This window comes from Poeciliopsis prolifica, unplaced genomic scaffold (genome assembly GCF_027474105.1).
Source record: "Poeciliopsis prolifica strain line A6 unplaced genomic scaffold, Auburn_PproV2 SCAFFOLD005, whole genome shotgun sequence".
Classification (NCBI taxonomy): domain Eukaryota; kingdom Metazoa; phylum Chordata; class Actinopteri; order Cyprinodontiformes; family Poeciliidae; genus Poeciliopsis; species Poeciliopsis prolifica.
In genome coordinates this window covers 4,215,582-4,241,647 of record NW_026562380.1, presented here as the reverse complement: position 1 = coordinate 4,241,647, position 26,066 = coordinate 4,215,582, and the positions used below count along the sequence as shown (strand labels likewise).

General features: G+C 42.0%; 2 protein-coding genes across 5 annotated transcripts in view; one reads left to right on the top strand and one right to left on the bottom strand.

Moving 5' to 3' along the window:
- Positions 1–19,398, top strand: part of jag1b (jagged canonical Notch ligand 1b) — a 34,838-nt gene extending 15,440 nt beyond the window's left edge. The window contains exons 6-25 of the mRNA XM_055029481.1: positions 2,343–2,473; positions 3,113–3,232; positions 4,461–4,574; positions 4,663–4,890; positions 5,353–5,399; positions 6,620–6,793; positions 7,433–7,583; positions 8,613–8,777; positions 8,866–8,979; positions 9,105–9,218; positions 9,366–9,479; positions 11,238–11,354; positions 12,013–12,040; positions 12,370–12,455; positions 13,373–13,486; positions 13,597–13,706; positions 15,488–15,727; positions 16,601–16,732; positions 16,940–17,081; positions 17,724–19,398. Coding sequence (XP_054885456.1) covers positions 2,343–2,473; positions 3,113–3,232; positions 4,461–4,574; positions 4,663–4,890; positions 5,353–5,399; positions 6,620–6,793; positions 7,433–7,583; positions 8,613–8,777; positions 8,866–8,979; positions 9,105–9,218; positions 9,366–9,479; positions 11,238–11,354; positions 12,013–12,040; positions 12,370–12,455; positions 13,373–13,486; positions 13,597–13,706; positions 15,488–15,727; positions 16,601–16,732; positions 16,940–17,081; positions 17,724–18,199 — 2,917 coding nt within the window. The 3' untranslated portion in view covers positions 18,200–19,398. The remainder of the gene's footprint in view (positions 1–2,342; positions 2,474–3,112; positions 3,233–4,460; positions 4,575–4,662; positions 4,891–5,352; positions 5,400–6,619; positions 6,794–7,432; positions 7,584–8,612; positions 8,778–8,865; positions 8,980–9,104; positions 9,219–9,365; positions 9,480–11,237; positions 11,355–12,012; positions 12,041–12,369; positions 12,456–13,372; positions 13,487–13,596; positions 13,707–15,487; positions 15,728–16,600; positions 16,733–16,939; positions 17,082–17,723) is intronic.
- Positions 19,399–21,729: 2,331 nt separating this feature from the next.
- slx4ip (SLX4 interacting protein) overlaps positions 21,730–26,066 on the bottom strand; it is a 43,328-nt gene continuing 38,991 nt past the window's right edge. For all 4 annotated transcript variants that reach the window (XM_055029728.1, XM_055029729.1, XM_055029731.1 and 1 more), the window contains 2 exons: positions 23,230–23,336; positions 21,730–23,129 (listed from right to left, as the gene is read on the bottom strand). In XM_055029728.1, the coding sequence (XP_054885703.1) occupies positions 22,430–23,129; positions 23,230–23,336 (807 nt within the window). In that variant the 3' untranslated portion in view covers positions 21,730–22,429. The remainder of the gene's footprint in view (positions 23,130–23,229; positions 23,337–26,066) is intronic.

The window sequence follows — 26,066 nt, the reverse complement described above, 5'->3', positions numbered from 1 at the left end:
CTAATGCTATTTATTCACACAGCCAGAGGAAAAGCTCAAGCACAGATGTGTATCAGAGGCGCAGTTACATCTCCTCGTCCCGGAGGAGGTCCTGGTGATCAGCTCATTGCACAGATCAGGATTTCATTGCTTGCTTTAGCTGTCTGATTTGGCCATAACTCGCTCACCAATGGATGATCGTGTTTGCCTTTTTCAGCTTTGTTTTTTTTCCCAAGCTTTTGACTGAATCAGATTTCTTGTAGGAGCCTGTGCTGCTATTGGCAGAACAAGAGGTTGACTCGCTTTAGTCTTCTGACAGGTGTGGCTATATTTGAAGCTCAGGGTTTAAACTCTTGAAGCTAGGTCCTCTGCTATTGTAGTCAGTGAGCCGTTTCCCACCACTGAGGTGGTTGTGGTGTGTTTGATAACAGCAGTACATAGCAACGCTGGCTTCAGGCGAGGGCAGCCTTCTTGTTCTTAGTTTAATGTCTGCAGTTCCTCAGCAGATGATATTCCTGAGGGTGTTTTTTTTTTCTTTCATCTCAGTCCCAGTCCTCTTAGAAAACTATGAAGGAATTTGCTGATGCAGATTCAGTAGCAGGGTACAACGTAATGTCACATTTATGCACAGACTTATATGACAAGATTCGTAGTATTGTTGTACTTGAATAAAGAATAAAAACTGAAATGATTTCCAATGTTTAACTGATTCGATCCACTACAGAATATTCAAGATGCTGGTGAATTTTGCTGACGTTATTGTAGCTATTCAATGTTATAACATTTAAGTTATTACTGAAAAACATTTTAAACCACAGGAATGATATAACTGATAATGTCTTGTCTCATGATGCATCAAAGTATCAGCTGTTAGTTGGAATTCTGTCTAATAATTTCAGACGAGTTGGAACACAAAAAAACACTCCTCAATGTAGATGCTATTATAACGAGTCAAAAAGTCAAAGCTTGGCAATGTTTTAATCAGTAAGGATTTAAAATAGTCATAAAATGATTAGAAGGTCTTTTTCAAACATGTCCAGACATGTTTTTGATGCATTTGCGCTGTAAGAAGGCGAGAGAGAGCAAGACTTTCGATGGACAACTGGAAGGCTAAACAGAGTTTCTATTTTATTCTTCTTTGATATTAAACATGGTGGAATTGGGACAGGAGTACATCATAGGTACCCACTATCAGGCTGTGCTAACACTTTAAAAAACTATTTGAAAAGAGTGTGTTTTCTATGACCTGTTCAGGCATGTCTCTGGTTTATTTAAACTGTGAGAAACAAAAATACTTTTAACAGATAATGGGAAAGCTGAATAGAATAGAGCGATATTTCTCCTTTATCCCTTTGAGCTTAAAACTTTTGTTATTGATTTGAAATGTTGGTATCCTTTAAATCTAGGTTTGTTTTGTAGGGAATTGCACACAGAAACTACTGGGTGTTTTGTAATGCTAATAAAACATGCTACAGGCAGTAACTTGAGCTTCTGCCTGAAACCTTCCGATAGAGGATTCGTCCATTTTTAAGAGCACAAAGTGGACTGGTGTTTACTTAAGCACCATGTTTATTTTTACTTTCCACCAGTTTTTTTGAGGCTAATCAGTGCACCGCTCCTCCAGGGAGACGCTGTTTCCTGTCACTATAGGCTCCACAGCAGCAACAGTATCGCAGCTCCGCCACCTCCAAAGTGCGGACAAATCAGTCACGCTGTTGCAATTATGGAGCCGAGAACAAAAAGGGCAGCATTATCGGTGTAATTATGGACTCTAACGTTTGAGTGGTCAGCAAACAGTTTATCCTCCTCCTGCTCTCAGCCTCGAGGCACAGGCCTGCTCACTGACTCATGGGAACCAAGACGAGCAGCAGTGAAACAGCTGAAAGGAGGGCTGAGAACTCCTCTCTGTGTTAGTGACGCCAGTGCCAAGCCGCAGGCACAGCATCGTTAAAGGGAACGTCTGGTCGCATGCTAATGTTAGCCACCCCAAAGGTCCCATTGGAGCTGTAATTTAGTGTTTTTCTTTGTTTTCTGTTTGGTTAAAATGCTAAAGCACCCATGTATCGTTGTGCCCAAGTATTGTAAAAATGCAGTTGCATAAACACTCGGCTGCTTAAAATTTATTTGTGGTGTTTATTCTTGTGTGAATACTGCCTCTTTGTTTTGTCCGTGCAACTCCTGGGCTGCAAATGCTGCTGTGTACTTCATTAGGATCAGAGTATTAGGAAGGAATCTGGAATAAGTGGAGGATTAGGATATTTACAGATGCCATTGGGATTATCTGGCCTTGTTGTAAATAACATTCTGCATGTGCGGGAGTTTTTTATTTTTGACCTCTTGTCTCGTTTCTGATTGTGTTGCAGGTGTCTGTACGGATGGCACGGCCTGTACTGCGATAAATGCATTCCCCACCCAGGCTGTGTGCACGGCACCTGCGTTGAGCCATGGCAATGCCTGTGCGACCTCAACTGGGGCGGACACCTTTGTGAAAAAGGTTATTTCTCGCTCTCCTTAGTTTCAGCTGCATTCACAGTTGCAGTGGATCTCAAAAACAAACACATCCCAGTTAAAGTGGCAGGTTTTTGAAATCTAAAACCAATGAAAACTACCTTAAATGTAACCCATATCATTAATAATGCAACAAAAAAGTAAAATGAATCTATTGGGATGAAAATTCTAAATATTAAACTTCATAAGCTTGGTTGCTCAAGTTTGGTCACCTTAAATATTTTGTTAAAGTAAACATTGACAGGATGATGTTGACATGAAAAAAATTCTCACATAAATCAGATTGTGAGGACATGTCTTGTTTTTAGCCCCTCTCAATGATCATACAGATTATTTGCAAGAAAATGACAGTAAGCTGTCCTAAAGCTTTAGTTTTATGTAATACCTGCAAAATGCTGAACTTTATTCTAGGTTTCAGTCAGATTAAATCTAACTTTGTCTGAACATTTATTAGCTTAATCGCTTTTGCACAGTTTTTATTTTCTATTTTTTTCCCCTGTTGAGTTTTTTCAGTAGAAGTGTCATGTTAACATTGCTCTCTGTTTAGGTCACATCATATAAATCTGGCTGTTGATACAGCGCAGAGCAATGGATGTTTTAAAACCTTGTTTCTTCTTTCACCCAGATCTGAACTACTGCGGCACTCACCAGCCATGCTTGAATGGAGGAACTTGCATCAACACAGGACCTGATAAGTACCAGTGTACCTGCGCTGATGGCTACTCTGGAGCAAACTGTGAGAGAGGTGAGGCTCTGGGACGGATATTCTCGAGGGTTTTCGGAGTCATGTTTGCAGCCACAGAGAGCTAGAAGGTTTGGGTTCTGTGAGCTTCCAGACTAAAGGTCAGAGGTGATCTGGGTTTGTAATCAGAGGAGGTGGTAACTTGCAATAATCTGTTTCCACTTGAGTGTAAGTGCCCTCCTCCTCCTCCTCCTTCCAAGTCAGGTAATCCACTGATTTTGATCTCCAGAGGCCGGTCGTCCTTTTAGCTTCTTCAGATGAATGTGGTGCTAAGGTTCAGCTGTTGTGAACACTTACCATGGAGATGGTTATTTTTCTCATTAAATCTGAGCCTCGTGAGGTGCTGACAGCTTAACTGCGGGGATGTCAGGAAACGATGCCCTTTGAAACGTGAGGTCTGCTGGCCTGGACTATGGTAGCCCCTCCCCCTCCTTCCTCCTGGCATACCAAGAGATGATCACCCCTCACTGCTCTATTTGTTTCTGGAGTAAATCATTCATTTCTGATTCATTTGGGACGCGCTCATCCCTAAAACCCATCCGCGCCTCTCCGTTAGAACAGCGGGGAGTCTGAGGGAAGTCACGCTGCTCTGGTCAGGTCAGCATAGCATAAAGTATGGTTTCCTGGCGGATGACGCTGTTGAGGCGGGTAGTGAGAGGGAGATGAGGGCGGGTTTTTAACGGCGGGCTTTTGGAGCGGGGGAGGATGATCTATGGATGTGTTGTAGTGATAAAGGAAGGAATTTTGGCTGACTTAGTAAACTGGGATTTTATGTGATAGATAAAAAAAACAAATATTACTGCACAATTGTGATGTGGAAGGATGAGAATTTTATTTTTTGATGTTCTTGGAATGCATTCATATTCACCCCCTTAACTTTGAGATCCTAAGAAATGGGTGTCTACAGTGTGATTTTTCTATATAAATAAGGCTGGTGTACATAATTAAAAAATATGTAGTTTGTTTACAGTAGAATTGGAAGATGGGCAATTTTTTCTTTTTTTGGCACACGACTACTTTTTGCTCCAGTTGTGGCCCTACTGGCAAAACATTTGCCCTCAAGTAAAACCCAGTTAAAGCAGCCTTCCATTCTTCACTGCTTCATAGTGCTTTAACATATAAAATCCACTTGTAGTGTGACAAAATGAGAAAAATTTATTTCTATTGTATAGAGCGATGCCTTTTTATGTAACTTGTAAAAAATGTTTTTGTTTTGCTTTTGGTTTTTCAGCCGAACACGCCTGCCTCTCCAATCCGTGCTCAAATGGAGGGAGCTGCTCAGAAACGTCTCAAGGCTACGAGTGTCAGTGTGCGCCGGGCTGGAGCGGCCCGTCCTGCACCACCAGTAAGACTAAATCTGCAACGTCTCAGCAATGAACAGAATCAAAGAAAACATCATTTCAGGTTAACCATTTCCACCTGCTGTTGCGCAGATGTGGACGACTGCTCCCCCGGTCCCTGTAACCACGGCGGGACGTGTCAGGACCTGGTGAACGGTTTCAAGTGCCATTGTCCTCCGCAGTGGATGGGGAAGACGTGTCTGATAGACGCCAACGAATGCGACAGCAAGCCCTGTGTCAACGCCAATTCCTGCCGCAACCTGATTGGCAGCTACTTCTGCGAGTGCCTGCCTGGTTGGACGGGGCAGAACTGTGACACCAGTGAGTTGAAAGCTGCAGCTGTTGAGCGGGACACAAGTCCAACTCCTGGCTGGTGTTTAGAAATAATTTCCATTCAGTCAGTCCGTGCTGAATTTACAGCTGCAACAAGAAGGCATGAAGCAAAGCAGTGACGCTTGTGCAGTGTATTTTTGTCTGCAGTTCAATTATTAGACCTGTGTGTGTGTGTTCGTGTGTCTGTGGTGATTAGGATGGGCTCAAAACAATCTGAGCTTGAGTTTCACTTGGCAGCCGACTAGATTGCTCAATACGCTTGTTGTGCACTTCTTTTTTTTCTTCTTTCCTTTTGCATTCCCATCATCCATGTTGTGCACTTTATTCTCACAACAATGTTGTTAAATGCCCTGTGCACAAGGAACATAAAGCAGAGACTTGTTTCCTAAGACTAACTGTTTAGCAGAGCTTTTTAGAATTAATCCTCTGATTTGTTTTTTTCCCATGCAGACATAAACGACTGCAAGGACCAGTGCCTGAATGGAGGAACCTGTAAGGTAGGTGACGGGTCAGAAACCATCCGGCTTGGCCGGGTTGTAGCTTTGACTCAACAACAGAGACGTTTACGGGGGCGGTTATAATTGCAATGGATATAAAAAGTTTACACACTTATTACAACTTGATTGGGATCTGCCTGAAACTTTCAAAAATTGTATTCTACTTCTGGTGAAGACATTTTCTTTGGGGTGTTGTTTTCATCTTCAACTTTCTGAAGTTTGGTGGTTTTGTGCAAACATTGGATTCTATTTGACTGCAGTTCCAGCTTAAGGAGCATCTACTATATGGTATGGTGCTGGCACTGCCATACATAATTTTTTTGAATTATGGATTAAATTTCATCAGATTAACATGTTTTCCCAGACTTCAAATACGATTTTATTTGTTTTTTCCAACTGGTTTTCTTACCACACCTATCAACTTTTTATTTTGTGAAGAATAAAGGAGATAGTTGTTACTGGTTCTACACATCCAGCCTCTTTAATGTTGCTGTTGGTGTCTTGACATCCTCTAGGATCTGTTTTTATAGACGATGCATCTACATCCAGTACTTGGTAATGCCACAGACACTCCATGTTTTCACCCTTTAATACCGGCTGTGTTCACAGTGATGTATATCTAATGCTTTGAAAACAATTTTCTACCCGCCTGTTGATTGACCTTTTACATAGCGATCCATCTTGTGCTTTTAAGCTCTAAAGATTGACTGAGAAAATGTCAGAGAACGTCTACTAGAGTTTCTGTCAGGTCTGTCTTTGGGAATCTGTGCGTATGGACAAATGTTAAATGATGACTTTTTTTGCCCAGATTAATTAAGAATCTACAGTTTGCTTCCTTATGAAACCTGAAACAGGATATTTAAACCTGGCCTTTTAACAGTGGTGTGTAAACTTTTTGAATCTGTTGCAGCTGACTCAGATTTCCTCGAACTAGAAGCTGAATTGTTTCTGTTAAAAATTATAATCAGGAAAGTGTCTTAACAGATTTTAAAAGGAGGAACACGCTTTTCTCCAGCTCACCAGATTAAATTACTGTGAGCTCCACTCAGTTGAGCCTGTACCAGGAAAATGTGTTGAAATAATCGTAACATCACCGCCCACCCCCGTCGTTCCCACTTCAACTTGCTCCCTGGTTTCTCACAGTTATTGTTTGGGCTCCACTTAGCTGGAGCCATTGGTCACATGCATCCGATGTTGATCTGAGTTTGTGCCTCTCTCAGGATCTGGTGAATGGGTACCGCTGCACGTGCTCCCCCGGCTTTGCTGGTGAGCACTGCGAGAGGGACGTGGACGAATGTGCCAGCTCGCCGTGTCTGAACGGCGGCCGCTGTCAGGACGAGGTGAATGGCTTCCAGTGTCTGTGTCTAACCGGCTTTTCTGGGAACCTGTGCCAGGTGAGACGTCTGCATAAAACAAACATGAATCCTAAAGATGTAGGTGGCTATGCAAGAAGTAGAAGGAAAAGCATAGAAAAAATGTTTTTTAGTCTTTATACAGTCAGAAAGATGATAAATGTCTGAATTTTTAACAAAGCTGCTCCAGCTAATCGAATCCTTCCATCCATCCTGTAGTTTCATCAATACCATTAGTTGTAACCTTCATCCATCCATCCTCCCTTCCTCAAACTGAGAGTTTTGTAACATCATCTTGAGGAACTGTGTAGGACTGGATCTGTTAACCTGTTGTGGGGTGAGGTTGCTGTATTTTGGCGTTTGCAGCCACACCCTGTTAAACTCCTGCTGCTCTCCAGTCCTCCCCTCTTAAAATGGATGGTTTTCTAGAAGCTGCTCCTGGCTGCAGCACGATGCATTCCTCAACACTGAAGTTTTGACTCAAGAGGACGGCTCCTGTGTCTCTCTGCCTTGTTGTTTTTTTCTCTCCTTCTCTCCTCATCCCTGCCTTGTGTGTGTGTTGTTTCCTGGCATGGCCCAAATGGAGGATGCTCGTGGGGATTTGCTTTGTTTTCTGTAGCAGAAACTATATCAGTTATCACGTTCTCTGCTCACCGTTCAATTCCTTTTCTCTCCCCTTAGCTGGATATAGATTACTGCTCACCCAACCCGTGCCAGAACGGAGCGCCCTGCTACAACCGGGCCACAGACTACTTCTGCGCGTGCCCAGAGGACTATGAGGGCAAGAACTGCTCCCACCTCAAAGACCACTGTCGCACCACCAAGTGTAAAGGTATATCTCCCGCTTGCAGCAACCACAAGCTTTTTCCAGAAAGCTGCTGAAAGATAATCTGTGCACCGTGCAGTAGTGAAACACTTCACCCACATTTTTCCCACGAGAGCAATACTTACTTAGTTTTCATACAATGAAGTTTCTTGGCGGAGTCGAGCAGATTTGATGCTCTCTCTTTTAAGCTAAGCCGTTCCCAATGAGCCCAAACGTGCAGAAATTTCCTGAAGATCTGGCAGAAGCCCGATAGCGCCGTGTGTGTTCTCAGTAATGACTTGGTGGGCTACCTCTTCTTTTCCCCTTCAATGAGTGCGCACAGTCTTCAGTGCCTGCTCATGTAATTGAGTGAGTGGACCAACCACAGAGGCAGATACCAGACAGTGGGATTCTCCGCGCTCTTGGCACAAATTAAGCGATTTACAGGGAAGCAACTTCACCTCATGCGTCTAACCTGATCAGACAGGGGGAAAGGAAGGGATTTTAGAGCGGTAGAAAAAAAACACAGTCACTCTAAATTGCTTAAGAAAGCATGCACTCTTATCGCTGTTTGTCTCTCTCAAATTTGTTATTTTCTACTTTTTTATCAAAATATTTCACGTTTAATGTATGGCTCTGTCTGTTTAAAATGAAATAATTCACAAGTGAATTATTTTGATATTTTAATTCAGGGGAAAAATACAGAAATATAATCACCTTTTTAGAGACTTTAGAAAACGCTTTCAGCTGTATTTTCCGCAAGAGGTGATTCTGTTACGTTTTGACTTAGCGGCATCCCACACTTTTCGAATTTATATTTGTAGAAAGATTTTTTAAAACATTTTCTTTACAGATAAAAATTACACACTCCTTTCTGTTTGTGTACAACAAAATCTTAAATAAAACGGTGCAGTTTGTGGTTTTAATAGGTCAAAGGAATGAATGTTAACCTTGTCTCCTCTCTCTGAATCATCAGACTGAGAGCTAACTGTTAATCCATCTTTCATATTGCTGGTCAGAACTTGTTCCATTAATGTCTGTGCTGTCTTTTTGCAGTGATTGACAGCTGTACCGTCGCCGTGGCATCTAACAGCACGCCAGGAGGAGAGCGCTACATTTCGTCAAATGTGTGCGGACCTCACGGTCGCTGCCGGAGCCAAGCAGGGGGTCAGTTCAGCTGCGAGTGCCAGGAGGGCTTCAGAGGGACCTACTGCCACGAGAGTACGGCCAAATTTACCGTCGCCTTGGCAGCTTCACATTTACTCTGCACTATCATGATCGATCTCACCAAGTCTGTCTCAAACTCTAGACATAAATGACTGCGAGAGCAATCCTTGTCGCAATGGAGGCACATGCATCGACAAAGTCAGCGTCTACCAGTGCATCTGCGCCGACGGCTGGGAGGGCGATCACTGCGAGATCAGTGAGTCATGCCGCCGCCTCGTCCTTACCTCATGTCGCTACTCAAACCGTCTCAACAGAAAAAATGTGTCTTCCATTGCTCGTTTGATATGCCGCCCTCAAATCACACCCATCTAATGTTTCCAGACATAGATGACTGCAGCACCAACCCCTGTCATAATGGAGGGACATGTCGAGACCTGGTGTCTGATTTCTTCTGCGAGTGCAAAAATGGCTGGAAGGGGAAAACCTGCCACTCACGTAAGAGCCTTTTTTTATTATTTATTTTTTATTTATTTATTTTCCACACCCGTGTTGTCTGTCCGTGCAGGCTTATGGTATGTGCTCATGGCTGTACTCGATCATCTATTACCTTAGAAACCCTGAGATTTTTCACTTACCTTGCAGGTGAAAGCCAGTGCGATGAAGCTACGTGCAACAATGGAGGCACCTGCCATGATGAGGGTGACACATTCCAGTGCAAGTGTTCCCCAGGCTGGGAGGGCACGACTTGCAACATAGGTGAGCAGCAGGCACTGCAGCTTGGTATTAATCCTTCATATTAAAACTGAACTTCTCAGATTTTATTTGGATTTTTGATGCCTCCAATAAAATCCATTGTTATAAATTTGTATTAAGATATTATAGAGTTCAGAAGTGTGCAATTTAAACTCAGTATGAAGTAGGGCCAGGCAGTATGCTTTAAAAATAAAAGCTCAGATTTCTTTTCTTTTCTATTTTTTTATTAATCCTAAATTTGATTTCAGACTTTAATCAAATTTTTCCTAACTTTTTTTTCCCTTTTTCTTCTATTTAAATTATTCCTTCTGTGAGTTGACCTGAATTCAAATTCGAAATAAATAGAAACTGTTACGCCCGTTGTGAAAAAAGGCAGGATTTTTTGGATGGGCTGACATCACATTGAAGTATGGAAACCCAAAAAGTGGGGAAAAGATTTTTGGATTTTGTAAAGGCAGCTCATCTGTGACGTTCTGAGAGGTTTTGTTAGAGAACATTGGTGAACAAATGGCAGCATGAAGACCAAGGATCACAGCTGTCAGGTCAGTGGGCAAGTAATGGAGAAGTTTAAAGCTGGGATACGTAAAAAAATAAAAATAAAAAAAAGATCTCAATATTCAAACGTCTCACCAAGTTCTCTTCAATCCACTGGAGAACGAAAAGAGTGTGTCACAACTGCAAACCAGACCTGCAAGATACCTGGAAAAACTTGTCCTGATATGAAACTAGAACTACATGTTGACCTTTGTGAGCTTCTGCATCTCAGCCACTAAAATATATTGTGTTACATTGATGGTTGAAAAGGTCTATCAAGCCAGATATTTTATTTGCGAGCATAAATTTGCTTTGCACTTAAAATGTTGTAATCCTTCCAAACATGCGATGATTACTGCATATTGTGCAGTAATCATTTGCAAGCCGACCAAAACACAATAGTCACACACGGGTAGCTGGAAGAGCGGCAGACATACACACCTGAGGTGGGAGAATCTGCTGACAAGGCAACTATCAGTCATGCACTCTACAGATCTGTGTTCTTGCTATGAAACTGTGGCAAGAGAAAAGACAATCTTGAAAGAAAACTGAGGAACTTGTAGAAGAAGGGATGCTGTTCACATGACAAATCCTAACTTTTTGGATTGCATGCACATAGCCACGTATGGCTGTGGCTGCAACATGCTTTGGGGATGTTTTCTATTTTTTTTTCTTTCTAATGAAAATGCATTTTTAAAAAAACACTTTTTGTGTGCAAAGGTTTTGAAAAGCATCATTTCACAAGTCCTCTCTACTTAGTGTTGATCACACAGCAGCTCCAGTGCAGCTATCCTGCAACTTTCAACACAGCTGAATTAAAAGGTTGAATTACCTCCTTTATGATGCCAGCAAAGACCTGGTCATAAACTATTAATTTAATCTAGATGTGTTGGACAGTGCAGTGAAGCCGACCCACTGATTCATCACATAAAATCTAATTAAAATAAATTACAGTTCAGCCCTGTCTTGTCTCAGATGCTCATCAGCTTTTTTGTGGTTATAGCGATGAATTTTATCCCTCCACTCTGTCAGCACTCCTCAGTTCCCCCATTTTTAGCCCTACCCAGTGCTGACAGATATCTGCTTAAAATCCCTGATTACTCTGATGGCACACATTTCAGCTGAAGAAAGAAAAGCACACAGAATCAATTTTAACCAACTCATCTAATGTTTAGGGTGTGCCACTGCAATGATGCATTTATCACTTTCCTCCCCTCTCTTTCTCAGCCAAAAACTCAAGCTGTCTGCCCAACCCATGTGAGAATGGAGGAACCTGCGTGGTGAAGGGGGATTCCTTCACCTGTGTCTGCAAGGAAGGCTGGGAGGGTCCCACATGCACTCAGAGTAAGTGGAAAGAACACAGATGGACATTTATTGCTGAATAAATGATCATAAACCTCATGCTGCTTAATGCAAAGGTGAAGTTCTGTGTCTCGTTAAAACCAGCAGTCATTTTTCCCTCTTTTTAATTTTTCTTTATAAATTTCTCCTTCTCCATGGCTGATGCTGGCCATGAGAAGAGAGAGAGAGAGAGAAAGGGCAGAGGAAAGTGAAGACAGATGTTTCTTCCCCGGTCCCACACCCCAGCCCTCTCCCTCTTTCTGTCGTTGCATTCCTGTCCAAACAGTGACATGTCTGCTTGTTCTACAGCCTTCCTGTATTCCCCCAACTTTCCTGGGATCCCTGCCCTGTACGCTTGTAGTCCAGAACATAAATTCCTCTTGTGGCTATTCCTCGTTCAGAGGGGGGAGGAAGAAATGGGAAATTAGGGCGTGGAGGTGTACGTTCTTTCTTTTTTGTTTTTTTGGTGCTCTGGTGGTAATACAAAGTGATCAGGCAGTGTGGACCCATTATGCCTCTGCGAACGCAAGCTCAGACGTGCTTTTCTGCTGCCAATGTGCACTGAGCACCTCCACATGAGGGTGGAGAGAGAGAAAATAACACAGCACTCACAAGTTTTTGTCTCTCTTTTTCCCTCCCTCCTTTTTTCTTTCTCGCACAGATACCAACGACTGCAGTCCCCACCCATGGTAAGTGGAAGCCAAACATTTCCTGTAGATTTCAACTGGTGTAAACAAGCTGCTCCTCCTGTGTGGCTCACCTCACCTGCATGCTTTCTTCCTGCTGAGAATGGGGACGAACACCTCCCTTCATTCCTGGGATGCAATTGCCTAGCCCTGTTTTGCAAACTCTCCCACGTGTGACTCTTAACAAAACACTTTCAGATTTTTAAACACACGTTTTCCATTATCGATATAGTTATAAAAAACTGATTCATATATCTTACATTATTGAGAATTTGATTTTATGTTTGTTTAAAAAAAAATCCAACCTGACATGGTTTGTTTTGAACCTTCAGTTACAACAGTGGGACCTGTGTGGACGGGGATAACTGGTACCGCTGTGAATGCGCCCCAGGTTTCGCCGGTCCAGACTGTCGGATCAGTGAGTATTAAACCTGCCTTTATGTCTGTTTTTTAGTAGATGTATGCAGCGATAAGTCTGCTCCGGGCTGGAATTTGCATTCTTTCAGCGAGCTGACAGTGCACCGCAATGAGTGGGGCCGGGGTCCGTCCATACACCCAGAAACTCATCCGGTCACCCTTACAGTTTCCCCTTACACGTCTCAAGCAAACCTGGAACGACAAATCTTGTGGTGATCGGAATCGGGAGATTATTCTGCTGCTCGGAAATGTAGAGAATCCAATCTTTTATTAAGCTCTGAATGCGCCACATCAAAACGCTCTAATGTAATGGCAACATTCAGACATCTGCCACAAAACTCTGATCAGTACATCTTTACTTTTGAGCCCGTCAGTCGGATCATGGCTTGCAGCCGGACAATCAGTCACTTGCAAACGGAAGGTCTAGTCGGCCAATTATCTGAACGCCGGGCTGCAGGCCAGCCTGAGCCATTTTGGTGTCACTCCACCGGGCCGTGTTGGTGTCCCCAGGGGTAAAGCAGCTTAGCGAGCCAGCAGCTAATCAGCCATGCTCTCTGACACTGATTACTCAGACTGTTTTTCCTCTTAAAGGCTTTCAGATGGCCACATTCTTTCCCATTGCAAACCCTTTGTTCTGCTTAGTCCAACCTTTCGCTCCTGCATACCTGCTAATGACGACTTTCTATAAAAGCTACGGGGGGCTGTCCAAGGCTCATTTTAGGCCTGTTTGCTTGTTTAGTTTTTCTTTTTTGCTGTTACATAAACGTGCATAAAGGCACAGTTTTCATGACACGTGATCCCAAAGAATTAGATTTGAGCACTGATTTAACTTAACTCAATATCTGAACTCTGCATGCCTGTGCATTTTATTCCATAAATAAACAATTTCTCCTCTCTCACCGTGCTTTGCCGTAACAGATATTAATGAGTGCCAGTCCTCTCCCTGCGCCTTGGGATCCACCTGCGTAGACGAGATCAACGGATATCGCTGCCTGTGTCCCCCAGACAGAACTGGACTCCACTGTCAAGACAGTATGTCCTCGCAGGATGGGGAAAGTAAGCAGATTATTTTGTAAGCAAGTTTCTAACAAAATGTTTTTTTTTTTTTTGTTTGTTTGGCTTTTCTTTTCTCTAAAACGTAGAAACTAGAAAGCATTGCTCTAGTAATGGGCATGCTGCCCCGGATGGTGCCAGCTGGGAAGAAGACTGCAACATTTGTCACTGCTCCAACGGAAAAGTGCTGTGCACAAAGGTATGTCAATCCACAGAGTGGTGGACAGATTTATTGGAAAATTTTACTAAAATTGCTTGTTCCATATTTGTTGACACTAGTATTAATGTAGAGTTAATATTAAGACAGATTTTTTTCAGCAAAAATTTGCCAAATTTAATTTCAAATGTTCAGAAGTCTATGAGACTTTTAAGGCCAATCGGAAGCGAGCCCACAGCATCACAGATAATCCACCATAATTAACATGAACATGAGGCGTTTCAGACATATTCATCCATTGTTTTTATCACAAACCCACCTGGAGAATTTCTTTGCTGAGTAGTTGTGCTTTTGTCTTGTCTGAACAAGGTCACAATCACAGTCCTGGCAGACTTTAGAAAACTCCACTAGTTAACATTCACAGTAGGAGGACAGAAAATACTTTCTTTCTTCTGACATCACTTCAAACAACAACCTAGGATGTTGGTAGCATCTAAAATTGTTGCTTTGGTGACTGCAAGTTGTTTTTTGTTTTGACATAGCTCTCTACCAAAGATTTGAGAGGGTTTTAAAATTATTGATGTCTGAGTCATTTTTTTATATTTTCTTCCCAGAAAATAAATTTTTGTCTATTTTATTATTAATTTTTACATTGAACTTTTGCACTTTCCTCCATTCTGCAAAATAAGATTAACTAAGTTCAACACACCATTTTTGAGGAAAACTGTTCTAATTTGATTAAAATTTCAGGCAAAATATTGACAGCTTATGTTAGTTAGTTACAGAGCCCTAATCTAATCCTCAGCCAATCTGGTTTGTTGCAGCTCCAGTTTTTTCTGGTAGGCATTTCTCAATCTATGCAGATCAGCACACATTTGGGTCACAGAAATGCCAGCTTCTTTTATCTTTATCATTTTGGGGTTAGGCTGAAAGAAAGCGGTTATTTTTGTCTAATCATATTTTTTCTAGCCCTAGAAAAATGGCATTTATCTTTAAAGGTGATGTTTGGAGCACCATCAATCAGGATTTGATTGTACTTAAATTAAAAGTACATTTCCTAAACATTCAGTGAAAGTTTATACTGCAGCGTTTAGCCTACAAGTGCACGATGCCTTTGTTTACAGATGACAGAAGCTCCCTAGGGAACTTCACACAAAGTGGTTATTGACAGAACGGTTGTGTTTGTGGGTGTGTCCTGCTCTCGGCAGTAGGTAGGGCTCGCCACTCACCCACAACAACACGGTTTGTGTCTGGGTGGAGCCGGTTTGGGAGTGTCAAATTCTATACTGGGACGATACAGTTTTTGTTTTGTAAAGAAACACAAAGGCTGTATTGATAATTGGTGTCGGATGAATTTTCGAATGAAGTTCCCACAGCCGCACTGGGCCAAACAGACCTTGGGGTTGTGCTATCCTGCTTGGCTATCACTCGATGCACAATGGTTTTAGTAATACAGCCAGAGGGGAGAAAATGATCCGGTAGTGTAAGATTTTACCATTGTTGCAACTTTTAATGCGTTCATTCCACATGATGCATGCTTTTTGGCACAAACTGAATGCCCTTTCCCCATTTCCTAAATATCCCTGATATTGCATGGAAATGCATATGACCTCATCCTTCATGGCTGGTAGGGTTACACCCACGGAGTGGCAAAGAGACTCATTGACGATGAACTGCGTAATGGGCTAAGAAAAGGAGAAAATGTGAAATGATGTGGAGCTGCAAGGCAGACTGAACAAGTGGTCAAGGGTGACCCAACCCAAAACGGATCATGTTTTAGGATTGTGTAATTTATGTCACTTCTTTTTTTTTCCCCACTGCAGATGTGGTGTGGCCCGAAGTCATGCAAACTCGGCGCCAAAGGCCGAGGCGGATGCCCCCCGGATCAGAGCTGCATGCCCCTCAGAGAAGCCCACTGCTTTGTGAAACCCTGCCTGGAGCTGGGCGAGTGCTGGGGCTCCGGGCTCGCTCAGCCTCGAATCAAATGCCACCCCAGCTCCTCTTACCAGGACAACAGCTGCGCCAACATCACCTTCATCCTAAAAAAGGAGATCATGCCCGCGGTAAGTTTCCTCGGCACTTAGAAATGAAGAGATTAAATTATCGTTTTGTTTTATTCCTCTCCTGTGGGAGGAGGTCGTAAATGAATTAGATCAGCTCTGTGAGAAGGATCAGGTTCGGAGAAAGCCATTCCTCGGGATAACAAGCAACTTAAGAATTCATTCATGCCATTTAAATACGTTGAGTTCATAAACCATCTGCATATCCCTGCTCTTTATAATTGAGTTGTCTTAGTCTCCATTTTGTTATTGAAATAAGGTTACACTGCTGAAGAGATGGATTTTCAACTTTATTGAGACATATTAAATATTATTAGAAGTTTGTTTGAATTTATTTAACCTGAAATGGGGAAAAGGTTTAAAGGAAAGAATGAGAAATGAGCATAAAGAGAATTCAAGTCGATGCCCTGGAAGTCTCCCTCTACACCTGCAGAAAGGAGAAAAAAAACTAAACCAAGAATCCACAGCAACAAACAACACAGATAATTATAACGTCATACAGCATACACAGTACAAGTTAATACAAGATGCATTCAGTGGGCAACCCCAGTGCATCTGAAAAACACCTGAATCTAAATAACCGTGTGATTAGAAGTGTGTTTGTGAGTGAAGTTTCTCTCTAAAAGCATGTTTTAATGCATAAATGTGGGTCGTCATGTAATGGTGAACTTACGATCTGTTTTTTTTCTTTTTCCTTAAAAGAAATGTGAATAGAAATTTGTATCTGCCAAGAAAATCCTGATTGGTTGGTTTCTAGTTATAGCGAGGGATAGACTCTCTACTTGCTGTGTAATTTAAATTAGATAAACTTGAGCCATATAAGATTTTTAACCCTTTTTTTTCGCTTAAACATCATCATCTCTTCTTCATGTGTAGGGTTTGACTGTGGAAGGAGTTTGCAAGCAGCTGAGGAACCTGAACATAGTGAGGAATTTTTCCTTGGAGCATTCGGTGACTATAACCTGTGACCCGTCGTTCTCGGCCAGCAACGAGATCCACGTCTGCCTGGTAAGCCTCCTCCCACTCCGTCTGCCATATGTTTCTCAGGAAACTTTGCTTTGATTTATAGCCAGCAGCTTGAATTCCCAGCAGCACTAAAAGATGCTTTAATGGGACGGGCTTAGACAGAGTTATATTGGGTGATTAGAGGGGAACAAGCAAACATGTGATGTATATAAAAGAAAAACTGATTTTGAAACCTTTCTCTGAATCTAGTCTACTGAAGACCATCGTTTGGATCGCAATCCCATCAAAGAGATCACGGACCGAATAATCGACCTGGTTAACAAGGGCAACGGGAACAACACAATCCTCTCTGCCATTGTCAAAGTTCAGGTGCCAAGACCCAGCAAAACTGGTATGAAACGAGTCTATCTCTCCCAGACGTGCACACACTTGATCAGTTGATAATGCCACACCTTTAATATGACAGCATACTAAAGAAAAATGTGTTTATTTGAAGAGCACTTCCTTCCCTTCCGACACATGAGGTGACGGCAGTTAGCAGAGTGTTAAAATCTAGCCAGAAGTTCAGGATACAGAGCAGAGGCGCTTTGCTGCGTGGATTTCAATGGACTCGGGGAGCGGTTGGACTTCTGCATGTCCACTGTCCATCAACACAGTACCAGTAGCCTGTTTGTTGACCAGATGGTGCCTTTCAAAGGCAGATCTTCAACTTTCACCTCTTTGTACTTTACTGGATATTTAACAGTGTATTACATTTGAATAAAAATCATGAGATCCATTTGAATTTAGGAGGCCTTATTGGCATACCCTTCAATTAAACTTTCAACTAGACTAGTGAATTCAAAGACCCTGAAAGACCTGCAGCAAAAGGGGTTTCTACAAAATTTGGACTTTGGGGTATAAACTACAAATTTATGTGTAAAGAAGTTTGAAAACCATGCATTGACATTGTAATGCAAAAAAAAGTGTTTTTTAAAAAATTTTTATGTTGAGTTCTTTGGGATCTGACTGACATGTTATCTTCCTCCATCAGACTACCTTGTGCCCCTCCTCTCCTCCATTTTCATCGTCATATGGTTCCTCCTGCTGGTGTCTGTCTTGCTGTGGTGCATGCGGCGGCGGCGGAAACAGAGCAACCACAACGGGACGCTGCCGAGCGGCTCCGAGGACAACACCACCAACAACGTGCGGGAGCACCTCAACCAGATCAAAAACCCTATAGAGAAGCACGTGGGCCTGACGGTGGCCATCAAAGACTATGAAAACAAGAACTCCATCATCGCCAAAATAAGGACAAATCATCCCGACGGGGATGAGGACGACAAGGAGAGGCACTTACAGAAGGGCCGCTTCGCCAAACAGCCAGCATACACGCTGGTGGAGAGGGACGAGAAGGCGCCCATCTCCAATCCCAACCCAACATCCAAGCATCCTAACTGGACTAATAAACAGGACAACAGGGACTTGGAGACGGCAAACAGCATAAACAGGATGGACTACATCGTATAGCAGACAGCTGTGTTGCTGTGCAACCAAGCCTTATTCCTTCACACCCAGGTGGTGGGTGAAAACGGGGAGCCTCGGCATGTGTAGTTAATGAAACGGTCATGTCATTTGTTGACCCCCCGTCAGTATTTTCACATATTCCCCGTGTTAATTTAAGTTTTGACAAGCTGGCTTACACTGGCAGTGACGGTTGCTTTGGTTGGCTGGAAACACAAGGCACTGGTCTACATTTCACCGTAGAGCTACTTGCAAAAGTGTCCTCTTGTGCATTTCATTTCCACTCCCCCCCCTCCGGCCCCGTTTTTTAATTTAGTGGACAAATGGAAGGGGGCTTCTGGCATAATTGTTGAATGACTAAAACTACACGACGTGTTCGACACTAGAGCTAATTATTTTTTAGTACATGTTTGAATTCCTTCTAGTTTCATTTGGAGGAAGTGCCTTTTCAGCTTTTAGACTCGAGCAACTGTCAAGAGGAAACAAATCCACTTTATTATTTATTTTAATTTTCTGGGGGGAGCAAGAGAGAACAAATGGTTCAGTGTCAGCAGTTGCTGCCAATATGAAGAATTTATGTGACAATTTAGAACTTGTAGATATGTACATTTTTTATTAATCATTGTGTATATTTGATTTATTAACTTAATAATCAAGAGCCTTAAAGATATCATTCCTTTTTATTTATATGTTCTGTCTAGTTTGAAGGTTCTGATAGCTGCAGAAGCTTTCCATTTCTTTTAAAACAATTTTCTAAATAAAAAGGCAAATTTCAGAAGACAAGAGACGGGAACTTTACACGCCTGAAAACTCCACTTTTTTTTTCTTTTCTTTTTTTTTCTCAAATACATTTGACATTTCATTATTTGTTGCCAGGACCTTAATTGAAACCAAGTGAGGTTAGGACGACAAAAAGATCTCCTTCAGCTACGAGGGTTGGACATGGTGGCAGACATATTGCTTGCCACTAATGGATATAAAGTCACTCGTAAGGGAACAAAAATTCTTCCGCAGTTTCAGTTTTTCTCCCACCCACGTATTTCAATGGCTGTCGAATTCCCATCTGCTTTAGTCAGCATAATACTTGAACAGCAGGGGGGCAATGGGAACACTGATGCAAACACTGCCTTCCTCTGCTAGAGTTCGCTTTGTTTCTCTGCACATTTCAAAAAACAAACAAAAAAAAAAAGACGAGGCTCTTTAACGTTCTCATTTGTTAACCTTTTAAGATCTTGGCAACACTTTGTCCTTTCTGACTTGTTTTGTGTTATGAACTTGAGAGTTATGTGTTGATCTGGCAATATATTTTTTTGAAAAGTCATATTTATTAAATATTTTGTATGAAAAGAGAATTAAAGTCGTTTTTGTTCTGGAGAAATTGAGTTCAGAGTCTGTGTCTGTGACGCATCTGGGGCCAGAACATGTCAGAGCACATTATGAGCGTGTTCTCATGTAGCTGGCGTGGGAACCGGAGCATTGGCTTCATAGGCTCCCAACGAGGTTCCTGTCCAAATATGTTTACTGCTAATTGTGTTGCGGCCGGCTGGCCGTCCTCTCATCGGGTCAAAAATACCTGCACACCCCGTGATCCGCTCACAGTGTTTCCCCTTGTTGGTCTGGGCTTTTCTTTATAAACCTTACAGAAGGGATAAGAGTTTAAGGAGAATCTCTTGGGAATATGTTTGACGGGATTAAAACTGAGACCAGGGATTAGCAACACTTCCCGAGGATGACCCTAGAACATTAGGGGACCTGGGCCAACCTAATCTGGCTCCAGCACATAACGGCAACGCCGTAAAGCTGTCCCAATCTGTTCTGTGTATGTGAAAGAAAATGGAAAATAATAATCACATCAGTTATTCACATGACAAACAGAAAAAAAGGGTAAAATATAAAGACTGAATCATCACTTATGTCCAAGTCGTATTTCATATTTGGCTTGAATCCAGAATAAAAACCACTCTGTATCCCTGAAATTTGCTTTTAAATTTACAAAGTTATTGCAAATGTATTCCAACTTAGTATTATATTTTTGTCATAGTGCTAAATTATACCATTTAAATATGTCACAGGACAGATCAGGGATAGGCAACCTGCAGCTCCAGAGTCACATGTGGCTCTTAACTTTTATCAAAAATGTTTCATGCAGTAGTGTAAGGATTATTAAATTTTTTTAAATGAAGTGACATTTTCATCTTTGAGTTTCAAAAGGAGCTTACTGACGATTTTCCATTTTTAATATTCCCTTGGAAAACACCTTTCATACATATATATATATATATATATATATATATATATATGAAGTATATATATATATATATGAAGTATATATATATATATATATATATATATATATATATATATATATATATATATATATATATATATATATATATATATATATATATATATGAAGTATATATATGAAGTTTTAATTGGAAAAAAAAAATCCACCCGGTTATTTTTTGTTTAATGTTGAATCTTAAGCGCCTTTAAGCAAATTTTGTTTAGCTGGATCTAAAACACAAATGGCTCTCAACGTTAACTTGCTGACCACTGAGACAGACCAAGGCAAAGTGGAGTATAATTATGAGGGGGGGCAAGGATGATTCATTAATGACTTAAAATCTGCAAGTCTGAAAGAGTTCCCCATGAACTCTAATATCCCTGAATTAAGTGGAGTGTAAGTCACCTAATTAAGTCCAGCTGTGTGTAATATAACTTCAATATAAACCCAGCTGTTCTGAGAAGGGCTCAGAAGTTTGTTAGAGAACAACCAGCATCATGAAGACCAAGGCGCTCGGCAGCCAGGGAGATGTTTACAGCAGGTTTTAGGTTATAAAATATCCTAAGAGAAGCTGCGCCGATGATTATCCATCTTTAAAAAACCTGACCTGCCGATTCTGATTTTGGCAAGTACTAAATGTGTCAGTGAAATATAACAGGAAAGTCAAACCTCTCTCATGGGAGAGCAGAAGCATACAATGGTTGATTTTTTTTAGACCTTTGCTGAAGTAGATCAGATCAGGGGATAAGATTGTCATCACATGTAAGTATTGGCCGATTCCAAAATTAAGAAAATTTGTGCCGATAAATCTGTGCTTTCAAATATTTTGCAGTTTTGAAAATGAAAAGTTTGAAACAACTGCAACCTACCAAGGCTTGGTAGGTTCTACAGAAACATTCTGGAGAAAAACCTGATGGAGGCTGCAAAAAAAAAAACTTGAGACCAGGGTAAAGGACAACCAGCTAAACATCTAGGAGGAGATTTAGAAAGGCTTCAGTCAAAACACATCCATGCATTAGAATGGACCAGTCAAAGTCTAGCCCTAAATGTAGCAATATCTGATGTCATAGGTCTGCCCAGTTCAAACCCGGGCAGACCTGATTACGCAGGTTCAGTTACCTATATGTGTAACTGAGCCTGAGTTATAGAGAGGAAACTTTTTTCCTGTGTATAAGAAAACTTCTGAAGGGTTGCACCATGTTTCATTTAGAGATGTCGGAACAAAGGTGTCCAAATACAAAAGGGCAACAAACTTCTCAGATTTTTTTTATTGTTTTTGCAAAAAGGAAAAAAAAAAAAACACAGCTATCCTGTAACTTCACAGTCTTATTTTATGTTGGTCTATCATATAAAATCCCAACAAAACACATAAGAAAATGTGAAAAAGCTTGAGGAGTGAGAATACTTTTACAATTTACCACCTTCAATTGCTCAGGAGCGATGGATTAAGTTGAACATAAGCGACTGAAGTCAACCCAAAATAAGAATGGGGCGATGAAATAAGTCTGGAAACTGCCATCAATCACATCAGAGCTTCAGTGGGGATACTGGACACTTTTCAGACGCGTAGGAGCCAGCGCTTCAGACTGAAAGCCATGACGTACTGCGCGGCTCCTGCCTGTCTCAAATCCCTGATCTTTAACATAAAACCAAAATCTATTCTCCAATAAAGGTTTTCTACTTCCATTTGCAGAAATCTCTGGATCGCCGCTACTAAAAACGGGAGAGGCACCAGCCTGTTTTGGGTATTTGTCAAGAGACAACTATAACGCTCAAGTCTGAACTGACACAAAGCAATAAGCATTTGATGCGAGTCACAAGAACAACATGTTAAGAATAACAAGTAAAGCCGACTAAAGAGACCACATGAGCTGCAAGCTTGCAGCCCGACAGAATCTGTCTGTATCTCCGTGGCGTCAGGGATCTTTACTTCAGCTTTCCTCTCCCTCTCAGGACCTCTTCGTTCGTCGTAATCTCGAGGTTCTGGGCACGTTTTCACTCCCCTCCTCTCCGAACGCGGATCTGGAACCAATAGAGGATCCTGAGGATGCGGGCTTGACAGATAGGCCCCTCAGACTTGCGGCTGGCCTGTTTTGGTTTGTCTTTGCTGTGTTATTGCTTGCGAGGAGGAGCCTCTGGGCCTGTTTCCCTGGAGTAAGCAGCTCTACTTCCAGTGTGGTTTTCTTGCACTTGGAGACAGGGAAAGCCTTGGAGTTTGCCATTGCTCCAACTGGAGGAAGTGGCAGCAGGGGAGGGAGGTTATGGTTGGGTGCTTGCGAGGTGGAGTGGATTTGAGCTGGGGCTGAACAGCTTCCAAGGCACGTTTTCTTGGCCAGCTGCGAGCCAGGATCCTCCCTGGGCTCGCACCTCTTGCTGGTCTTCTGTGCTATTTCACTCACTGCCTGGGGTTTCTGCCTTTGAGAAGACCATACCTCAGCCTCAACTTCAATTGAGGCATCGCTGCAAGACACCTTGTGGTTTGCCTCCAGGGGTGCATTCAGTCCAGACCTGGGCACGGCCTCTGGCCTCGATTCTGCCTCCCCAGCTTTACCTTCAGGTCCCTGTTTCTTGGGAAACCCACTCTGCTCCATCGGCTGCATCTCAGTCGTGGAACCACAGATCTCTTGCTGGACACAGGCTTGTTTGGCTCTGCAAAAAAAAAAAAAAAAACAGTTAAAAGCACAAGAACAAACATTGTGTGAGTGTCCTCTTTGACTGGTGGGGTTGGAAAGCATTAGATCATACTTACATCGTTTGAAGCACAGACTTCTTTGTTTTTTTCGGGCTGCGTAAAAGCTCTCGGGTTTCTCCCACACTGGAAAAATATTCTGATCTGGTTTGCTCACTCAGCTCAGTCTAGAAAGGACAAACAGAAAAGGTGTAAACAAAGAGGATTTAGCTGGCGGCATCCCCTGATGGAAGGAGGAAATGTAAACGCGTGTGGCGAGGAAGGGAAATAAATATAATCATAACTTCATTCGAATGGCAGAAAAAGCTCATAACAAGCTCCCTAAAGGGTTAAGTTTGGGGTGAAAGTTTAATAACTCCACATACTAGAGAGGGGGAACCTCTGAGGCAGAACACGGAACAAGCCAAAAATTGGATCTCACCAACATGTGCCCTCAACGGGCCACTAATGAAGGTTAATCACATGTTTTTTTCCTTGGCTGACCGAGAACAGACTCCAGTTTTATGAGAGAACAGAAGATGCTGGTAGTAAATTGACCAGAACTTGGAGGTAGAGAGTCTGTCAGTTTGTTGTAAATTAATTGCAATAATAAGGGCACAGTGTGCTAGCAGGGCCATTTGAGACTGGGAAAGAGCCAGTGGTAGATTGTTCTATTATTAGAGAATTGCAGAAGTATTCATACCCAGTGAACTTTTCACATTTTGTCACATTACAACCACTTAGTCACGACTTTATGTGATAGTCGAGCACAATGTAAATAAAAAATCTGAATACTCCTAAATAAAATCCAGTGCAAGTAATTACCTTCAAAAGTCACCTAATTACCAGTTGCAAAAGTTTAAAGCAGGTCTTAGGATATAAAACAAGTTCCCACGCTTTGAAAATCTCACAGAGCTGTGGAAATCCACTATCCGTAAATGGAAAGAGTCGGTCATGACTGCAAACCAACAAATACAAGCCCCCCCCCATAAACTGCCAGGGCTGGAAGAAGAGCATTAAGCAGCGAAGCAGAAAAGAGGCTCATAGTAACTCTGGTGGAGCTGGAGAGAAGCAAAGCTCGGGTGGGAGAATCTCACCTTTTCTCGAGCAGTGAAAGGGAAACTGGTCAGACTTGATGGAAAGATAAACAAAACTAAATACAAATCAATTCCGGAAGAGAACCTGTAGAAGACTTTAGTTCCAGCTGAACAACCCTGAACATGAAAACACCGTAGGGCTGACGCCAACAATTAATTTAGAGATTTCTCAATGTGGCGAATAATCGAGAAAAAAACAAAAAAAAAAAAACAAGGCAAACTGCTAATTTGTCATTTAACAACTTCAGCTTATTTTATACAACATTAAAAGAAAATGAAAATAAATAATTCAGTTCCTTTTTTAAATAGGAATGCAAACATTTTATTGCTTAAAATAAAATGTTGAAAGCTTTCTTTCAGTGTACACTTGATCATTTGTGGCAAAGGATGCTGTTAGAAAAACACTTCTAAAACCATGTCAAACCTCTATACAGTGTAGAGGTTATCTGTTGATTATTTTTTTTAACCAATCAATAATTGGGCAGCAAAAGGTGCTTCATTTTTTATTTTTACAGAATTTGAACCAGGTGAAGATAAATCTTGGGATGTATCCAGAAGTTGCGCTGTAGGACTGGAGTTGTAGAGCTTTTATTATACACTAGTTGGTTTTATCACATAAAATCCTACTAAAGTACATTGACGTTTGTGGCTGTAACATAAAAAAAATGTGGGATGTGAATACTTTTGCAGGACATGCTATTAGAAATGTGACCCACCGCTAAAATTTAAGAAATTGAACTGATAAGTGGAAAATTTAACCACTGTGATGAAAGAAGCATAAAAATCAGGGTTTTACCAAAAGGCTTTAGTAGTGTCTCAGCCAATATGAGTGAGGTTATTGCACTGTGGACAACAATTCAGGGCAAGATGACAATGCAACTCACAGATCCGTGTCCCTTTCATGACTGGAAACGATAGACTGTCACAGCGGGGAAAAGAAACCACACGGACGTTTAATCTGGGAAAACTCAACAGAGTGGCCGCCATGTTTATTTAATATCGGCCATTTCTCAGATCATTGCCCTCCTATAAACTGGTTCGTAAAATGATCAATGTGCTCTTTAAGACGGGGAAAGCCGATGTGGTGAGCACTGGCGTCTGCCAGTTGTTTCTAAAGCAGGATGAAAAATCATTAAGGTCCACTTCCACAAACACGATACCAGTGGCAACGCAAGAGAAAAGGAGTAATTGCCCCAAGCTGCAGGAGTGAGATGGAGCATTGTGGCTTAGCGCTGGATGTTGAGACCTAGTAACTGCAGAGAGACTAAAGAGGCCGGGCGGAGGGAGAGTAACGAAGGAGCAGAAGTAAAAAGGAAGGAAAAGAGACAGGCAGAAGAAGAAAGAGTGTTTGGAGAGGAGCACAACAAAAGCTGAGGCACCTCCCAAAGTCACACCGCCTGACCTCAGACGTCTCATCAACATGCCCACTAGAGTAAGAATCCTCACACAGGAAGCTGTCCACAAGCTGCTCTTTGTGTGAGAGAGGACTCATTTTTCAGTGTGGGCAGCGCTTCACTCTCTGTTCTCACTCGGAAGCAGAGCTACAGCTGGCCTTTGGACTGGCGGCAGAGACACACGTACAAACTTGCATTCGCCCACACACTCACACCGACAACAGCAGCAGGCAAGAAAGTGCAAAACGCGAGGGCCACAATTAGCATTGTGAGGCCTTGATATGCATTATTAGCCATTTAATATGAATAAATCCTGTTTGAACGTGAACTTGAAAGAAAAATCAACAAGAAGCCAAAGGGAGGCTCCCTGGGAAAGTTTAGAGTCGTTCTGTTCCTGTCGGGGAGACTTCAAAAGAACAGTAGAGAG